Here is a 19,597-nt window from a genome sequence, read left to right as displayed (position 1 = left end):
TGTGATATCTCATTATAGACCCTCTCCAACTTCCTTGTGAACCTTTAACCTTTCGTGCCTCTAGTGACTAATGATGAGTGAATTATTTGAAAAAATGTCTTAAATTTTTTATTTTTGAGACACATTTTTTGTAGATGTTGTAGGTTGCAAAATAAAGTTATTTTCAATGAATGATAAAATACCTAACTTGACAAATACTTATAAAATAAAATTTTATTATCTGATTGAAACGTTTTTTTAAATTTCAGATTGGTAGGCTTCATCCAATATGATGAATCCACAGTACCTGCCGCCAGGGCAGAACAATAATGCACCAAGTAATCCACTGGGCTTCCCTCCTACATCACAAGACTTCAATGGTGTCCAAAATGCCAATATTTACAGCCAGATGCCACCTAACGGGCCCCAAATGGATATGTCTCAGAAAATGCAAGGTCTAAATCTCAATGGGCCACAAGGAATGCCCAATATCCCTACATCTCAGTTACCTCCTGGACAATTTCCCCCTACATCAAACTTCCAACCAAGCTCTAATTTTAGTGGCCAATTGCCTCCTGGTATGAAACCCGCACCGCAAAGCAGGCCACCTGTGAGTGGGGCGCCTCAGCAGCTTCCACCTTCGATGAACCAAAATGTGCCTCCCTCCTCCACGCCTGGACCAACATCCCAACCGCAAAACTTCGGTCAGCCACCAAATTCGCAAATGCCACCTAATTCTCAACTCCAAGTGTCACAGAATTCTCAACCTCAATCTTCCGTTCCAAGGAGTGGACCTCCACAAATGGGTGGAGCACCTACTGGATTTCAAGGTCCGCCATCAAGTCAGCCAGGAATGCAACCGCAACCGCAGCAAATGCGAGGTCCTCCTCAACCTGGATTGCAACAACCTGGTGTATCTTCGTCTGGTCCTGGTTTTCCCCCAAATCGTGTACCACAAGGTGGACAAGCACAATTAGGTCAAATGTCAATGCCCCAACCAATGCCTGGCCAGGGTCCTCCTACGAGTCAACCTAACTTTTCACAAGCTGGGGTAATGCCTGGTCATCCTCCACAACCTGGTGTTCAGCTGCAAACACATTTACAATCGAATCAAATACCTAGTCAACTTGGACAGCCTCCGCAACAACCAAATATAAGCCAACCCGGTCAACCACCACATTCTGGATTGCCTCCACAACCTGGAATGCTATCTCGACCTGGAATGCCACCACAACCTGGTATGCAATCTCGACCTGGCATGCCACCCCAATCAGGCATGCCGTCTCAACAAGGAATGACACAGCAACCAGGAATGACACAGCAACCAGGAATGCCACCCCAATCAGGCATGCCCCCGCAACCTGGGATGCCACCGCAACCAGGAATGTCACCACACTCAGGAATGCAACCACAACCAGGAATGCCACCGCAACCAGGAATGCTAACGCAACCAGGAATGCCACCGCAATCAGGAATGCCACCACAACCAGGAATGCCACCGCAACCAGGAATGCCACCGCAACCAGGAATGCCACCGCAACCAGGCATGCCACCCCAACCATCACAACAAAACCAGTATCAGACCATGCCCAATTTACCTCACATGCCACCTCCACTGAGTCAACAGAGACAATTTCAACCTACTCCTGGAGCGCAGCCAGGGTTTAACGCCCAATATCCTGGTAAGTGTTATGTTGTAGACGAGCAGGTTGGCTCAGTTTTTAGTGATCCTGCTTTATGCTTCGGGGGTTATGGGTTCCATTCCCGCCCCGAATCTAGGTGCAATATGTATATTATTTATATTGGTATTTATAAAAAAATAAAAGACGCGAGAAATAGTTAGTCGTAGTAAATAATAACATAAGAAAGAAAGTTAAGAAATTATAAAAGTATTAATCGACACCAACAATTTATACTACGCCAACTCGAATTTTCGATAAGTTGACTTTCTTCATGCAACTTGAATAAATGTGTTTTTTCTTTGTAATGATAAAAATTGTGAAATTGCAATGAATAAATTAACTATTAAAGATACCAAATTTCAAATAAGTTTCTTAATTAATATAAAAGGTATCACGTTTTTCCCTTTTATAAGCCTCTGTTGTAAAGTTCTCTTTTATGAGTTAGTATAAATTGCTGGTGTTGATTTGTTCCAAAATAAAGAATTTATCTATTTATACAGGATGATATATTTTATACACAGAATTGTATACTTAAACTTGTTATCAGGTATGCCGCCAGTACCACAACAACCCGGGGCTCAACCAGGCCAAGGCTACCAACAGGGGCCAGGTTTTCCACCTTTCCCTGGTCAGCAACCAAGCTACAACCAGCAGTATCAGCAACCTCCTCAAAAACGGCTAGATCCTGACCAGATGCCTAGCCCAGTAAGTAAAATAGAAGTTTTTTTAGCCCATTTCTGTATGAAAAGTTTCCTGTTATAGCTGATTGTAAACAGGCCAGGTCAAAAGTGACGAGTTTAATTTTTTTACTTAAAGGTATCTCAAGGTCAAAGTTAGTTAAATTCTACATGACCAGCTACATGTTTTAATTTCACATTTACATTTTTCTGCCAAAAGTCTAAAAAACAGTTGTAAGAATAATTGTTACCTGTTGTCTTTGTAAGTATTTTTGGTTTTTATGGTTGCGGATTTTATAACGTGTATTAGAGGCCATCCATAAATTACGTCACACGTTAAGGGGGAGAGGGGAGGTAGGGGGTAGTCGACTAGTACGACGATGGGTCCAAAATTTTGTGACATCACATTTGAAAACATAAAATATCTAATTGTTACTTAAAAGGAAATAAAAATAATGTCGAAAGTGATGTTTTAATTTAATAAATAAGGATTTATTGTTAGAATGTGTGACTTAACTCATAAATTTGACCATCTGTGGCAGGGGTAGGGGTTCAAAAATCGTTAAATTCGTGTGACGAAATTTATAAATGATCCCATTTGTGTTTTTATTTTTAGATCCAAGTAATGGCAGACGATCAGCAGAACCGCGGAGGAATCTTCGTTACAAATGAGAAAGGGCTCGTTCCGCCTTTGGTTACAACGGATTTCACTGTTGACGATAAGGGCAATGCCAGTGAGTATGGTTATTCACTGTTCACTATCAAACAAGAAATATTCAATATTTTTTGTATATATCTATATGTATATAAAAAATCTCGTATATTTTTATATAATAGGTAAATAGGTATAGTAAAAAACATCACGATGTTTTTCCGGGCTTTCTCCGAAATTACTGGACCGATTTTAATAAAATTTGTACACATATGTAACTCTCTCCAATTTAAAATATAGGCAATATTTTATTTTCTTTTATGTATGTGGGAAACGGAACGTAAGCGTGAGTGAAAGTATATACATACACTTTTTCTCTATATATTCTTTTTACTAGAAAATTATGTTGGTACGAAGTTCGGCAGGTCAGCTAGTTCTTAATTTATTTAAATCTTGTATAAATCTTAACACGGTACTAATATCCTATAAACATTCTTATCTTATGCGATGACAATCAAAAACTACCTTATTGTCTTTGCTTTAAAGGCTTGTTTAAATATTTAAATTTAGTTCATATAGTTACCACCAAATCGAATATAGAGTACTCTTTAACATATCGTCGAGAAACTTAACTTGCTGTTTTAATTAATCAATAAATTAATCCACTGTGAATTAAGCGTCACCAAGGTTACGCGTCTTTATCATTGTTATAATCCAAGTTGAAATATGTCCAATGTTTAAATATGTCAACGCTCGTCAAACTTTATCTCTTAAGTATGTAATGCATTCAGCCTGTAACATCGCACTGCTGGACATAGGCCTGTTTCTCCGTGTAGGATAAGGATTACAGCTTAATCCACCACGCTGCTCCACTACGGGTTGGCGGATATGCTTCTAACTATGAGTAATGATCGCTATCAGGTATTTATGATAACAACTGGGACATAATAATGTTAATAATAATAATAAAACCGAAACCGACGGCTTAGCATGCTCTCCGAGACACTGTGGGGGGAGTCACAAGAACAGATATCCAAACCGGAAAGAAATATGTGTACAAATACAATATTCATACAAATATCCATCCCGAGCGGGAATCGAACCCGCACTCCGTCGGTGTTTTAGGCGACTACTCTCTCTCTACACTCTAGTGGTGCGCCACTACACCAGACGGGTTCTTGTAAATGTATCAACAATTAATATGGACAGAGCCTACTATTATAGGAATAAAATATTAATATTTCAGGTCCGAGATACATCAGAAGCTCAATGTACAGTGTACCCGTCACTGCTGACCTTTTGAAACAGACCGCCATGCCCTTCTGTTTAGTTGTAAGTATTTACAAGATTGCGTGGCTACGGCACTAAAGAATTTAGCCACCCCCTCTCTTCCCGTGGGTGTCGTAAGAGGCGACTAAGGGCTAACAAGGTTCTACAACCACCTTGGAACTTAAGAAGCCGACCGATGGCGGGATAACCATCCAACTGCTGGCTTTGAAATACACAGACCGAAGACGGGCAGCAGCGTCTTCGGTGCGACAAAGCCAGTACTGCGGTCACCAACCCGCCTGCCCAGCGTGGTGACTATGGGCAAAACACATGAGTTCACGTTATTTTTGGCGTAAACTTGTGGAGGCCTATGTTCAGCAGTGGACTGTTTAGGCTGTAATGATGATGATTTACAAGATTGCTTACACTAAACTATTTTTAATTATATGTATAAGGATTAATTTCTCTGATCGTTAATAAAGTTTAAGATAGTTACCATATAATCTCCGACCAGACGACTGTTGTGTCTGGTGGGCTTCTGCCCCAAAATATACACATGCTTAGCTCCGACTCAAGTTCAATAGCACGATGTAGGGCACGTCAGTTCGTATGTGGCGCGATAGATGTCGCCACAATCTAATGGATATTTCTATTTACAAACTTCACAAAGCCAAAAGTTGTAGCTATCAGTTTGTGGCGCAGCGGACCGTAAGGTCTCTATTTATTTTATTATATAGGAGTAACCTGTCTGATAAATCATTGAAGTCCTATCAGAAATTTATTTGGGAGAAAACTTTAGCAACTTATATACATCTTTTTGGTATAATTTATGTGCATTCTATTATTTCTAGTACACGTCATAGCCAAAATAGATTTTGCTATTATGCTGCCACAGATAAACAATATTTAGACCGCGTTTTTTTCCGTCTTTTTTAATAAATATAAATGCTTTCAGATATCTCCAATGGCAGAAACAGTGGGTACGGAACAAGAGCCCCCATTGATAGATTTTGCAGCCCTAACGGGGTCGCCGACCATGGGCCCGGTCAGATGTAGTCGATGCAAGGCGTATATATGTCCTAACATGAAATTTATAGACGCCGGAAGACACTTCAAGTGTGCTTTCTGTAAAGCTACTACAGAAGGTAAGATTATTATATCTATAAAAGCTTACCCTACAGATTTGGTCCAGTCAAACGCTAGAACTGTCATTATAAACACGAAGTTTAAATAGATATGGTATGGTATGGTATGGTTAACACGGGCTGGTTTCCGCAACTCGACGACTTTGCGCCTATTTTGCGTGTGTGGGAGTGACCCGATTCACTCTTGCCACCCAAGCTCCTCCAGAAACTTTAGAACTCTTTTCGGCTTCTTGAAGATCTCCAGAAGTGTCTTCAGGGTGCCAAGATGTTGTGCCCGGTAAGCCGCTACACCTGGACAGTAGAGAAGTACATGCGTAGCCGTTTCCTCTGTTCCCATGCAAGCTCTGCACAGGGGACTGTCGGTAATGCCCATATTAAATAGGTGTTTGTTATACGGAACGTGTCCAGTCAGTGCCGCAGTTATTTGTTTCAGTTGGCATCTGTCCAGATTTAATACATATTGTATTGTATTGTATTGTAGTGGGCTCGGTTTTCCGCATTTAGACACAGAGGTCGTCCGTTATGCGTGAAAAGAGAGCTGACTAATCCAGCCAACCCAGCTCCTTCCAGAAGCTCGGAAGCCTCCTGGGGCGTTCACAGGCTTCTCGGAGCTCTTTAATAGATATTAATTTTTATTGTAATTTTCCATATTTTAATGTTCGATTCTCTTTGATTTTCATTATATAAGAATGTTATACAATGTGGTGCTTATGATTTGTTTAAAAGGATTTATGTGTTTCGCCCCCCCTCCCCACTCCTATCCCAGTCTAAATCCTACCTGGGGCCTTGTAGTGTTAGCCGTTTATACATGTTTTTGATGATTTTTTTAATACCATTTAGCTGGGAGCATAAATAAAATTTATATTTTTTTTTTCGTTCTACCCTCAGTTCCAATGGAGTACACGCAATACATCAACAGCATGCAACAGTACGGTCGTGTTCCGGCGGAAATGGCGCTCGGCGCGTACGAGATCGTCGCTACGAAGGAGTATTGCAGGGTATGTAAACATTTTATTTTACTTGTCTTTTGTTAGTTTCTTAATTTGAATATTTGAGAAAGTTAAGAATTGAATTCTTAAATACGTTTCGTTCTAAATTAGGAATATACAAAATATATATATATATACCACTATTTATTTGTTTTGGAAACAAACGATACAAAATTATTTACTTAAATATTTTCTTCTTCTTATATATAAAAATGAATGTTTGTCTGTATGTCCTTTATAGAATCGTAAACTATGCCTTTGATCATGTCAATAAAGGTTTCTGAGTTGGAACGACCAAAAACAAATTTGCACTAGTTTGCAGCTAGTTTCATTCATATAAACATAAGCAACAATGACATGTTTTAAAAAAAAACAAGATCTTTACACGAATGCCACCTCTATTATTTTCATTTTCAACCCATTCAAACAGAAAATATATAATTAATATTATTGATATAATAATACAATTATTAATAATAATTTTGTTTTTCAGAATAACACCCTCCCCAATCCCCCGGCAATCGTATTCATTATTGATGTGTCATACAACGCCATCAAGAACGGCCTGGTGCAGACTATCTGTGATAATATTATGGATATTATTGAGGTATTTCTTCCTTTATAAAATATTGTTTATTGTTATTATTATTATTTAACAAGTATCAAAATTTTTTTTAAACTGTAAAATGTAATGAACTTTGGTGATTAATAAAAAACGAGTGTGTTAGACCACAAAACTTCTTTAGCTTCTTTAGCCGTCCTCCACGCCTGATCACACTTTTCGTAACGCTCTCGTCACGCGTTCAACACAACTCACGCTTGATGAAAAAGTATATAAATTAATTTCTCTGTCTAAGTTACGTCTTGAGTTATCTTATATTTGTTTCCTTGATAAAAATTGGTCTGTACAAGAAAAGTTACAAATAGTACAGCAGCACGGACTAAAAAAAAATGATAATCCAATTTTTTTGAATCCTAATTCTTATTTTAATATAAATTACTAAAGGAACACAGCACTGCTTGAAAGCAGTATTATTTAGCTGTGATCTTCTGTAAAGAAGGTACTACCCCAGTCGGGCTGCTCTAGATTTTGGGCAAGGATTTTTCTGCTGTGCCCTACCCTCAGTAAAAATCCTATATTTATGTACGTCTTATATAACAAATATATTTGTTTTTCAGGCAATGCCCAAGGACGAGCAGACTGGAAAGAGTTGGACTCGTGTCGGATTCATAACATACAGCACTACTGTACACTTTTACAATATCAAGGTAATTTTTAAATTTTACTTAAAATTCATTTAAAATTCACTGAAAATCAGATAAATTTCAGTAATTAAGTTCAAAATAGTTAGGCTAAATAACTATTGCTTTTTTTAATATAACTAGGCTGGCAAACAAGCGTATGGTATATGCAGCGTTGGTATAGCATATGGTATAAGCGTATGGTATATGCGGCGTATGGTATCACCTGATGCCTGAGCCGACCTAAGTAAAAAAAATACAATTTGGAACATCTGGTAGTTTATAATTATTTAATATGTCTATATATTAGGTATTCTTATCTAGAAGTAAATAATATACTTTATATTTCAGGGTACCCTCGCTCAACCTCAAATGCTGTCGGTGGGAGACGTAGGAGACATGTTCGTGCCCCTTCTAGAAGGTTTCCTAGAAAGGCCAGAAGACAGTGGCCCGGTGTTGCAAACACTTCTTCAACAAATTCCAGCTATGTTTGAAAATAATAAAGAAACAGAGACGATACTACTGCCAGCTGTACAGGTGATTGGATTTTTGGTGTCTTTTAAGTTTTATTTGGCGCGTGGCATTAACGAAAAAGTTAAAAAAATAAATAAATTTCTAAAATAAAAGTAGCCTAAGTTACTCCTTACTACCTCAGCTACCTGTCAGTGAACGTCCCGTCAAAATCGGCCCAGCCGTTTCAGAGATTAGGCGGAACAAACAGGCAGAAAGACAAATATTGTAAAAAAAACGTTATTTTGGTATATGTACCGTGTATATATATGCCTTTAGTAAAAAGCGATTATTTTAATATTAAAAACAGACACTCCAAGTTTATTTATTTGTATAGATATATTTTGACAATTACTAACCACCATTGAACCCCCCCCCAAGGACCCCCGAGGGACCCTCAGTTTGAAGGAATGACACTTATTACGTAAACATGTAAAACTTTTATTTTAATCGTCCAATGGTAAAGCTAGGCTATAATTTACAATGAAAGAGAGGTTTACGCATTACCTTACTAGGCTAGCTCATATATTAAGACAAAATAAAATTCAAAAAGGGCTAGCAACTTTTTTTTCATGTGGAACTTGATCACGACCCTCTATTTGAAGGACCCTCCTTTTACCTCTTTACAAAATTATATAGCAACAAGTAAAATAGTCATAATAAATACTGGAATATGTGTTTAATGATGATTTTTATAAAAGTTATAGATATATAAGTAATTGAATAGTAAGTTACATTTTTATGAGTGAAATTATTTGTCACAAACAGACAAATACACACTTTCGTAAGGCTACAAAAACAAACCAAAAGATAGCCTAGAGCAAATTAGCCTTATCCCATTATCGGTCACAATAGCCTTTATCACAGTTTTCATTAGCAACCCAATAGATATGTCTTATTGCCATAGTTTAAAGATGTTTTCTAATAATTTCAGGCTGGCTTAGAAGCGTTAAAGGCAGCAGATACATCGGGGCAACTACTCGTGTTCCATACAACTCTACCAACGTTTAACGCTCCTGGAAAACTCATTCATCGAGAAGATAGGAAACTTTTGGGAACTGATAAGGAAAAACAGATATTGGGTAAGCGAATACTATCTTGCGTTCTTATGTTTAGTACATAAATAATGTTAAAAGTTGATTAAATAGAGATGGACAAGTCCAATTAAGCTCCGATCCTTCTATGTGGACAAATACAGGCTGAATTATGATCAAGTAAGTACGATAAACTTTGAGGTTGGTTTTGTTATTGGTTTTATCTCATTAATTGAGCAGATAGTAAACGTTTAGGCACTTATAAGGAAAAACAAATGTTATCGCTTCAGCCTATAATATCCCACTACTGGGCATAGGCCTCTTTCCCCATGTAGGAGAAGGATCAGAGCTTAATCCACCACGCTGCTCCAATGCGGTTTGGCAGATATATTCCCTACTATGAGTAGCGATCGCTATCAGGTGTACGTGATAGCAACCGGGACTGACGGGTTAACGTGCTCTCTGAGCACCTAACTAACCTAACCTACCTCAGTTAAAGGCAAGCTCAGCTTTAGGCAAAGATACGAATTCCATGATGTGAGTCATTGTATAATAAACGAAGCAAAAAGAGAAAAAAAAATTACGATTAAAATTAATTTTAAAATATAACAAAGAATACAAATACTCAAAAATATTTTAGATGAGGGTACACAAGAAACTAAGTTACTGCGAGATTAAAGTACAAGAAATATTTATCACAACAAAAGTGGGTAGACTGAAAAAATTTAATAAACAATTTGAAAACCGCGACTATGCTCGTAAGATATTCAAATTTTAAATAAAAAGAACTTTAAATATTATTTTGTAAAGTAATAAAGTATCTAATAAAACAGCTATCAATTTTGGTTAAAAATAAAAACACTTCACAAAAAAAAACACAACACATAAAAACATGGACATGACCATTTCCCATACCAAGAGACCACCACGTGCCAGAAATAAAAAAACGTTGGGAGCCACTGTCGCGAACGTTAAAAAAAAAGTTAAAATTAAATAATTGTGTTTGCTCGCAAACGAAAAAAAAAAACTGACTTCAATTACATCGACGAGTAATACAACGTAGATCGACGAAAAAATAGTCAAGTAACTACGCGTTATCAAAGATTACTCAAAAAGTAGTTATCGGATCTCAATAAAATGTATATGTGACCACATGACAAACATCAGCTTTCGATTAAATTAAAAATTATTAAAATCGGTACACCCAGTAAAAAGTTATTGTGGATTTTCAAGAAGTTCCCTCGATTTCTCCGGGATCCCATCATCAGATCCTGGTTTCCTTATCATGGTACTAAACTAGGGATATCTTCTTTCCAACAAAAAAAGAATTATCAAAATCGGAAAAAATACATCCAGTAGAAAGTTATTCGGTATAATACAACGTAGGTCGACGAAAAAAGCGTCAAGTAAAAACGCATTATTAGATATAATTCGAAAAGTAGTTGTTAGATCTCAAATAAATTTAAATAGGACCAGTTGACAAACACCACCTTTCGATTAAAAAAAAAATTGTCGAAATCGGTCCACACGGTCAAAAGTTCTGATGTAACATACATAAAAAAAAATACAGTCGAATTGAGAACCTCCTCCTTTTTTGGAAGTCGGTTAAAAAAATTGAATCAGGGGGAAGTAATAAGAGGATTAATTTTTGTGGCCGGCCGCAGCACCGCAGACCACGGCCTACAACGAGCTGGGCCAGGCGTGCTCGGCGGCCGGCGTGTGCGTGCAGCTGTTCGCCTGCAACAACTCGTACGTGGACGCCGCCACGCTGGGCCAGCTGCCGCGCCTCACCGGCGGCCAGCTGCACAAGTACACCTACTTCACCGTGAGTGTCTCTTACACTCGTTTTATCTCACTAGGTCGGCAAACAAGCGTACGGCTCACCTGATGGTAAGCGATTACCGTAGCGCCATAGACGTCTGCAACACCAGAAGCAAGCGCGTTGCCGACCCAATCCCCAATCCCCCCAGGAGCTCTGGTCACCTTACTCACCAACAGGAACACGATACTGCTTGAAAACAGTATTATTTTGCTGTGATCTTCTGGAAGGTCGAGGTACTACCCCAGTCGGGCTGCTCCATATTTTGAGCAGGAAATTCCTGCTGTGCCCTACTTCAGTTAAAACTACTCTCCTACTCATTCTATAAATATTAATGTCTTAAGGGCGTTGATAACATGACTGTTTTCAAATATCAATCATTATGTTTAACTATCATGTTAAATCATCTTTCAGTGTGTCTAATACAAAAAAAAAAAAATGTACCAAAAAGTGTTCGAAAACGGACACATGCGATTATTATGCGTGTAGAAATTTTATCATAATAAAAATATTTACAAACTCAAACTTAAATTTAGTTCCGAGTTTTCTTAATAGATGGCGTTATCAGTATTTTACGCCGAGCTTATGCAGGATGGGGATGACAATACAACGATAAATTTGACATCCTATCTACACAAAATCAATAAAATACATCCAGTAGTTTAATCATAAAGTATGATTTTTAATTTTTTTAAATTTCTACGTGTTGTATGATATTAATAAACTGTCACCCGCAGGTTAACGACCCTTTGAACGCAATCGATACAAACAATCGATTCATCACTTCATAATATTACGCGTAATTAAAAACGTGCAAAATTGTTACCTATTTTGGTAGGTCAGTGATAGGTTAAGACATATTAAAAACATTTGTTAAATAGTTTTAATATTCAGTGTGATTTTAATAATCATCTTTTTATAATTTTTGTTTTATAAAAAATTATTGTTTCCTTTAATGCTTAAATTTTAAATTCTGAAAATGTAAAATCTGACTCTAACATAGTTTTTTCAAGTAGGTAATATCACGGGGAGCACACATGGCATATCAAATTTACAATCTTAAGTTTAAGTATTTCGTTGCCATTGCAAAGATTGACTATATTTATTTCAAGATCGAAATATTCGCGAAACTTTTGCTCAAGCAATTCAACAAATGCGATAAAGACAACAAATAACAATAACAACAATTGTTAATAATAAAATACCACGTTATTATATTAAAATATTAAATCTTGCAACAGCTGAAAAAAACAAATTGGCACGTGTGTTGCAATGACCCTGAGATTGTGAAGGACAACTGGCTGTGCCAGGGCTACCAGAAATTTTTTTACAAAATAATTTGTTGGCTTAAAATTTGTATGATTTTCGTTACTTTTTATTAATTGTTTGGCTAATAATGTGCCTCATAAGTGTATCATTGGATAAACTGTTTCTATGTTTTGTTTTGATTAAATTAACTTCGCTGAATGCTCGTTCACATGACATATTGCACTGTAATGGGGAAAACATAACAAATTTAAAGCAAATTGAGCCAGTGTTTTATAATTTTTAAATTGTTTTTTATTTCAAAATGTATTTTTTTTTTCAAGTCGCAATTATTACCACAAGATAAATTATAAGTTTCATTAGAAAGTAAACAAATAAAAGCCTTTATATGATTTTTCAAAGAGTCTTCATTCAATTAAAAGATCTAAGCACGCGTTACGTAGTTGGGAAATTCAACGAAATTCATGCTTGCCGGATGAAGTTTCTTTAATTATGAAATGCTTCCAGGTAATAGGAATATAAAAATCGTACATTTTGCGTACGATCTTAATCTTGCGATCTACATAAGTAAAAATGCAAAAAAAAATCGTATGAGTACGATTAAAATCGTACATCTGGCAGCCCTGGCGTGTAGGCTAGCGTAAATAAAACAGGTTATAGGTTTTTCCCCAGTCTCGCCGCGTACGCGACAAGTGGCCAGTGGTGTCTGTTCCGTTTACTTAGGTACTCATGTTTCTTGATCTCATACGCGTTGATTTGTCAATTTTATTCATATGCGCACGAGTTTTTTTCGTTTTAATTAATTATTGGATTACCTCGAAAGGCTCTTGGAGTTAATTGTGCGATATTTAAAGCTTTATTTATAGTGACAAGGACATAAACGTAGAATAAATGCCTAGTTTAATAGTTATTAAGTGAATTGTGCGAAGTTAGGCGCTTAAGTGTTAATAGTAATAATAGTTTTTATTTTATTTACAATGCCACGTTATAATTACACAGCTTCGGAGTACGCTGACATGATTTTTGTTTACGGAGAATGCCATGGCAATGCTAATTTAGCAATACAAAAGTACCGGGAGAGATGTGCGAACACCCGTATTTGTTCAACCGATGGCCGCACTATTCACACAAATGCTTGCCAGAGGATACGGGAAGATCAATGCTTAATTCCGCATTTTCTGTGAAGTTTTATAACAATCGACTTGTACTCAACAGATGTAAATACAGTTGATGAGTTAAAAAATAGAATTATTAGAGATTTTAATAAATTAAAAAATATGGCCGCCAATGGCGACATCATGTCAAAATTAATAAATAACATTATAAGAAGATAATTATAATATGTGCATCAGTGTTCAAGGCGAACATAATTATCGAGAATTTAAAAATTGAGTAACCTGGCTAGCCTCATAACAGGTCAGTGAACCTATGTCACACATGTTGTAATAAAATTTTATTATATTTTTCTTATTTAATATGTACGATTTTATTTTTGTGTAACCCACACATTAGGAATTCTAAACATTTATGAATATCATATCAAAAATTGAATCAAAATTATATATATATATAATACAAATATCAAAATTTTCTTATTTAGTTGGTTTGAAAAAATCTTCTTTTTTAGATTTTGACGTTAGGACTTATTTGATGGTTTTGAAATACCCCTATAAACTAGTATTACCGGTGTTATCAATTTTCGTTGTATTGTCATCCCCATTCTGTATGTATCAATTTGGTGGAATATAAAATTTGTACATTGTTGTTTATTTTATGTACAACCCTTGTTACATACCTCGTTTCGACCTGTCAATACCTGGGTGCTACACACTGCACCTTCAGTACGTTTCCCTCTGACGTAACCCGTGAACTAATGTGGCCAGGCGGACACGGACGGCGCGCGCCTGGTGTGGGACGTGCGGCGCGTGGTGTCGCGCCCCACCGCCTACGACGCCGTCATGCGCGTGCGCACGTCCACCGGCGTGCGCGCCACCGACTTCCTGGGGCACTTCTTCATGTCCAACACCACGGACGTCGAGCTGGCGGCTATCGGTGAGGGAAATATGGCTATTCATGTATATTATTTCATGATTTGGGAGATCATTTTCAAGTCTTCTTAAATCTTTTAAACGAAAAATTTCTAGATGTTTCTTCTGAAAATTTTATTCTCAAAAAAAATGTTTAGTAATTTAAAGAGAATTTGTTATTTAAAGAGATTATTTAAAAATTGTCAGATATTGAATTGTGAATATTTAGTGGATTTAATTAATTTTGAAGATTACCTCGTTAATTATAATAGTGAGCGGTCACCTATAGAAGATTGCAACACCAACAGCTTCGAACCTCTGAACATCTCCTGGAGTTATGGCCACCTTACTCACATCAAAAACACAGCAGACCTTGAAAGCACTATTATCTTATCTTATGTAAGGTTGATGTTCTTCTTCAGAAGAACTGCTCAGATTTTGAGCAGAATATTTCCTGCTGTACCTTACCTCACTAAACAATTTTAAGACATTTTTTTTCTATTCATGTCCTCAGATTCAGACAAGGCTGTAGGCGTGGAGATCAAACACGACGATAAGCTGACAGGCGAGGACGGCGTGTACATACAGGCGGCGTTGCTTTACACGCACCGCAGTGGACAGCGGAGGTTGCGGGTTCTCAACCTGGCACTAGCGCTGGCCCCGCAGCTGACAGACATGTACCGTTCCGCCGACCTCGACACCATCATCAACTTCCTCACCAAGCAGGGTATCGTCTCTTTTTCTCTTTTTCTTTCTTTTTCTGTCTCACACACACATCACTTGACGAACCAAAAGAATCTATTCTGCCTTGATTTATTTTTTATACGAAAGTTTCTGTAAAAAAATTGTATTTGCTCGCAAAATGAATATAAAGCCGATTTCAGTTACATCGACAAGGACGTAATTAGTCGATAAGATGCTTAATTCTTATTTACGTATTACGAGAGATAACTCAAACAGTACTCGTCAGATTTTCATGAAATTTATATAGGCTCACATAATGAGTATCGGCTCTTAATTAAATAACCGGAATCATGTCAATTGCGCCGATAAACTGTCGTGCAGTTTGGTGGGTCAAGAAACTGTAAAGTATTTGGTCCAATAGAGAGTTATTTACTAGTCGCTTAGTGGTCGAAATTCGACCATAATTAATTTAAATTATAAGTTTGAACACTATGAAGGTTCTGTTGTCAAAGACTATACTTTTATAATATAATGCCAAATACGTGGTAGCGTTTGTAATATATATTTTTTATTCTTTTCTATGTAAATGTGTTTCTGAGGTAGAGCACAGCAGGAATTCCCTGCTCAAAATATGGAGCAGCAAAACATGGAGCAGCTCGACTGGGGAAGTACTTCGACCTTACAGAAGATCACAGCTAAATAATACTGTTTCAAGCACTATTGTGTTCATGTTGGTGATTAAGGTGACCAGAGCTCCTGGGGGGATTGGGGATTGGGTCGGCAACGCGCTTGCGATGCTTCTGGTGTCGCAGGCGTCTATGGCGCTACGGTAATCGCTTACCATCAGGCGAGCCGTACGCTTGTTTGCCGACGTATGGCCCGTGCTGACCGTTCCGATGTCCGCAGCGGTGTGGGCGCTGCGCGAGGCGGGCCCGCGCGCCGTGCGCGAGGGTCTGACGGGCCGCTGCGCGCGCAGCCTGGCCGCCTACCGCCGCCACTGCGCCTCGCCCTCGTCCGCCGGCCAGCTGGTGCTGCCCGAGTCCATGAAGCTGCTGCCGCTGTACACGGCCTGCGTGCTGCGCTCGGACGCCGTGGGCGGCGGCCCGGACCTGTCGTGCGACGACCGCGCCTGCGCCATGTTCCGCGCGCTCACGGCCGACGTGGCGCTGTCGCTGGCCTACACCTACCCGCGCCTGCTGCCGCTGCACGGCCTGCCCGACGAGCCGCCGCGACCGCTGCGCGCCTCCGTCGACAAGATGTCCGACCAGGGCGTCTACCTCCTCGGTGAGCGCACCATCCACCACGCGACACCTCCCACACCACACACTTCTACGCAGTTCACTCAAATACTAAACACTGTTTGTTGCTCACTGCGCACAGCGTGCTGCACCACGTGCACATTATTCATAATAGAATACATTTTATAATAAAAATTAAATACATTCACGATAATAATGACCTCAGACACCTTCATTGACAGACAACTGACTGGGACATCCCCATCCTCATGCACCCTTATACTGATTCACCACTTTACTCATTATATAATGCATGCACTATACACGCACTACATACTATTCACAATAGAAACTACAAATATTCACAACGTTAACGACCTGTACCACCAACCCCTCCATCAACAAGACGATTGACCCACCTTGACCCAATACTTTTCCATATAATATTCTAAAATGGAAACTACAGTCGTTCATGCATTCAATGACTTAATTATTACACACCTCTATCGTAGTACACTAACCAACCGTCCGGAATAGAAACTGTACGGACGAGAAGCACGAGAATTTCGTACACCGACCCCTTTGGTCTAAGAACCGAACCTAAGTCGATCTTCACCGAGCTGATAATGGAATGAAACATTGCTGTAATCAATCAAATTGAGTATATCAGATAATATATTAAAAATGGGTTGCCTAAAAAATCCTGAACTACTTTTAATTATTTTTGAAAAAAATTATGACTTGATAGTACGAAATGTATATGTGCAGCCGTTGGGTTGCCTATTATTTACTTGACGAACTACTGGGTTTCCAGGTATGTAGAAGGTAACTGGCATTGACATACCTGTTTATAACTATTGGCAACCTTACGGCTGCTCATTGTGTGCGTTAAAACACCTTTCTCTGATTACTTTCCAATCATCAAAGACGGGATTAATAGACTTTGGAGTGATTATTGAACTATAACAAAGCAGAATAAAGGACAATGGTACGCTAAAATTCAAAAAGACTTCAATACTAAGCCCGGGTATAACATCATCAGCTGTGAATCAAAAAAATTTGTCTCCATAATTAATAGAATGACATTTGGAAATTATCTAATTCCCTCTCCAATCCAAGATTTTTAAACCATTATTCAAGTTTATATGTTCGTCAATAGAGAAGATATAATAAAGAAAAAAATGTGTACAGTTTAGAGCGAAAGACTCGAATCCAGCTCTCAATAAATTAAAAAAAAATCATTGTGTGCGTTCCACTTAAGGCCCGCAATGTCATCGACCACGAACGTTAAAATTGCCGTTCCACTAACGTAAAAAACGTCGCGGGCGTTGTAAACGGATTTTATAAGTGGAACGCAGATTAAAGCGCTGTCAGGTGTCAGCTGTGTGCTCGCAATATGGTAACATAGTGAAAACATGCAGGTGAGTAAATATTTCGCATGGATTAAAACTAAATTCAACATGGATTCCCGGGAATTTATTGTTGCGCTTTTGCCGAATCGAATGAGAGATAACATTCATAATTTGACAATGACAGATGTTTTTTTTAATATTCCCGCCACGGTTTGATGAACGCCAACTCTGACCCACCTATATTTTGTGGGCAAAGTGGGCGCGATGTGGTCGCGAACAGTGACGTCATCTATGATGTCAAGTGATCGCTTGCGACGACCACGGGCCTTAGGTGGAACGATGGAAAAGTCGTTGCGGTCGCTCAGTGGAATGTACCCAATCTATACGTGTCATACTATCAAGACAGATTAAAAATTTCTTATTATCTTGATGTTGCAATTTTCAATTAAAAAAAAAAAAAAATAGTCAAAAAAATTCATGTGTTTCCAAAATAAAGTAAAATAAAATAAAATAGTCCAGGATTTTTTAGGCAACCGATTTTTAATGTATTATCTAATATATCTATTATAAATTCGGTTTCATTCTATTATCAGCTCGGTGAAGACTGACTTAGGTTCGGATCTTCTACCACTTTGCGCTCACACAATACCGCCGTATTCACATATTGTAAATTTTTTTGTTCATAGATATAAGGTCGTGGTTTTGCACGCGTATTTTGGTTTGTTTTGAAATGGTAATGAAATGAAACAATATTCCGTTTCGGGAAGCGCTCGTGTTTAGTTCCAATTTTGGGGTTAAGATTGTTGTGAGTGGTGTTTGTTTTTTTTTTTGTTGTTTTTAAAGCTTCGAACTTTATATAAAAATGTTGAGAACCACTGGCAGTAAGCAAAAAGGTCATTGTACGAAATTCTTCGAGCTCCGCGTCCGTAGTATACACAGCCAAGAGGCCAATGACCTCTGCCGCTAACTCTCCGCCTACGACCGCACTCACTCTCCGGCCGTCCGCAGAGAACGGCGTGCACATGCTGGTGTGGGTGGGCGCGCAGGCGCCGGCGCAGTTCGTGCGCGACGTGTTCGGCGCCGCGTCGCCGCAGCACGTGGAGGCGCGCGTGTGCGAGCTGCCGGCGCTGGACACGCGCGCCGGCGCGGCGGTGCGCGAGCTGCTCGCCGACACGCGCCGGCTGCGGCGCTGCGCCATGAGGGTGAGTCGCACATACGCACACGCACACACACACACACACACACACACACACACACACACACACACACACACACTCACGCACACGCACACGCTCACGCACTCGAACACGCACGCAAACACGCACGCACACGAATACGCACGCACACGCGCACACACACAAGAACACACACACGCACTTGCACGCACGCACACACACGCACACAGACACGTCGCCGTGTGCGAGCTGCCGGCGCTGGTGGGTGTGTGTGCGACCCATAAACAAAAAAAGTGTATTACCGATCAGCACGCAAAACTGCGTACACGACTGCGTGTACGTACTTGTACTTGTGTTTATCCAAGCATGGTATTTGCCCTGGCATGAAATTTTTTTGCAAGTTTTCTTAGCTTAATTCGATTTTATATATTTAGCGGTATGTTTCAGTATGAAAATCTTTTTTTTTTACCTTAGCTAACCTAAGTAAATATGCAGTAAGGTATTGGTATTTTGAAAGTGTAAGAAATGACCCGTTAAACAATGAAAACTACCTTCCCACCCAAATGTATTGCGCTGTGCATGCAACTCCCTCACTCTCGATTGTCTCGGCCAGTTAACGGTTGTTCCGGCGCGACATCAAACCGAAGCGGAATTCAAGCGGCTGCTTGTGGAGGATCGCGGGGTCAATGGCTCTGACTCATACGTCGACTTTCTGATGACCACGCATAAGACCGTCCAGAAGTTGCTGTAGGTTTGGGTAGCGGGTTTGGTTATCTGTTTGATGGGTGTGCTTTATATTGGGATGCACATTTTTTGATTGAGTTGTATCGAATTATATTGGGAAAGAATTGAAAATA

At 39.0% G+C, this 19,597-nt stretch overlaps 1 protein-coding gene across 1 annotated transcript; it reads left to right on the top strand.

The window, feature by feature from the left end:
- The first annotated feature begins 268 nt into the window (after nt 1-268).
- Nucleotides 269-19,597, top strand: LOC123666473 (protein transport protein Sec24C). Its single transcript, XM_045600564.1, has 16 exons — nt 269-1,661; nt 2,209-2,366; nt 2,955-3,072; nt 4,237-4,322; nt 5,215-5,404; nt 6,293-6,402; nt 6,887-7,000; nt 7,573-7,662; nt 7,987-8,172; nt 9,080-9,227; nt 10,844-11,004; nt 14,148-14,316; nt 14,806-15,018; nt 15,882-16,259; nt 18,574-18,767; nt 19,354-19,597. The coding sequence occupies exons 1-16, from the start codon at nt 269-271 to the stop codon at nt 19,489-19,491; spliced, it is 3,846 nt and encodes a 1,281-aa protein (XP_045456520.1). The 3' UTR covers nt 19,492-19,597.

This window comes from Melitaea cinxia, chromosome 26, assembly GCF_905220565.1.
Source record: "Melitaea cinxia chromosome 26, ilMelCinx1.1, whole genome shotgun sequence".
NCBI lineage: Eukaryota > Metazoa > Arthropoda > Insecta > Lepidoptera > Nymphalidae > Melitaea > Melitaea cinxia.
This window is presented reverse-complemented; position numbering and strand designations above follow the sequence as displayed.

Bases quoted from the DNA above. Each gene is read 5' to 3' on its own strand.
- LOC123666473 (XM_045600564.1), top strand. From the start codon at position 269: ATGATGAATCCACAGTACCTGCCGCCAGGGCAGAACAATAATGCACCA. The intron at 8,173-9,079 runs GTGATTGGATTT...TAATAATTTCAG, and splicing joins TACTACTGCCAGCTGTACAG to GCTGGCTTAGAAGCGTTAAA. The intron at 14,317-14,805 runs GTGAGGGAAATA...TCATGTCCTCAG, and splicing joins CGTCGAGCTGGCGGCTATCG to ATTCAGACAAGGCTGTAGGC.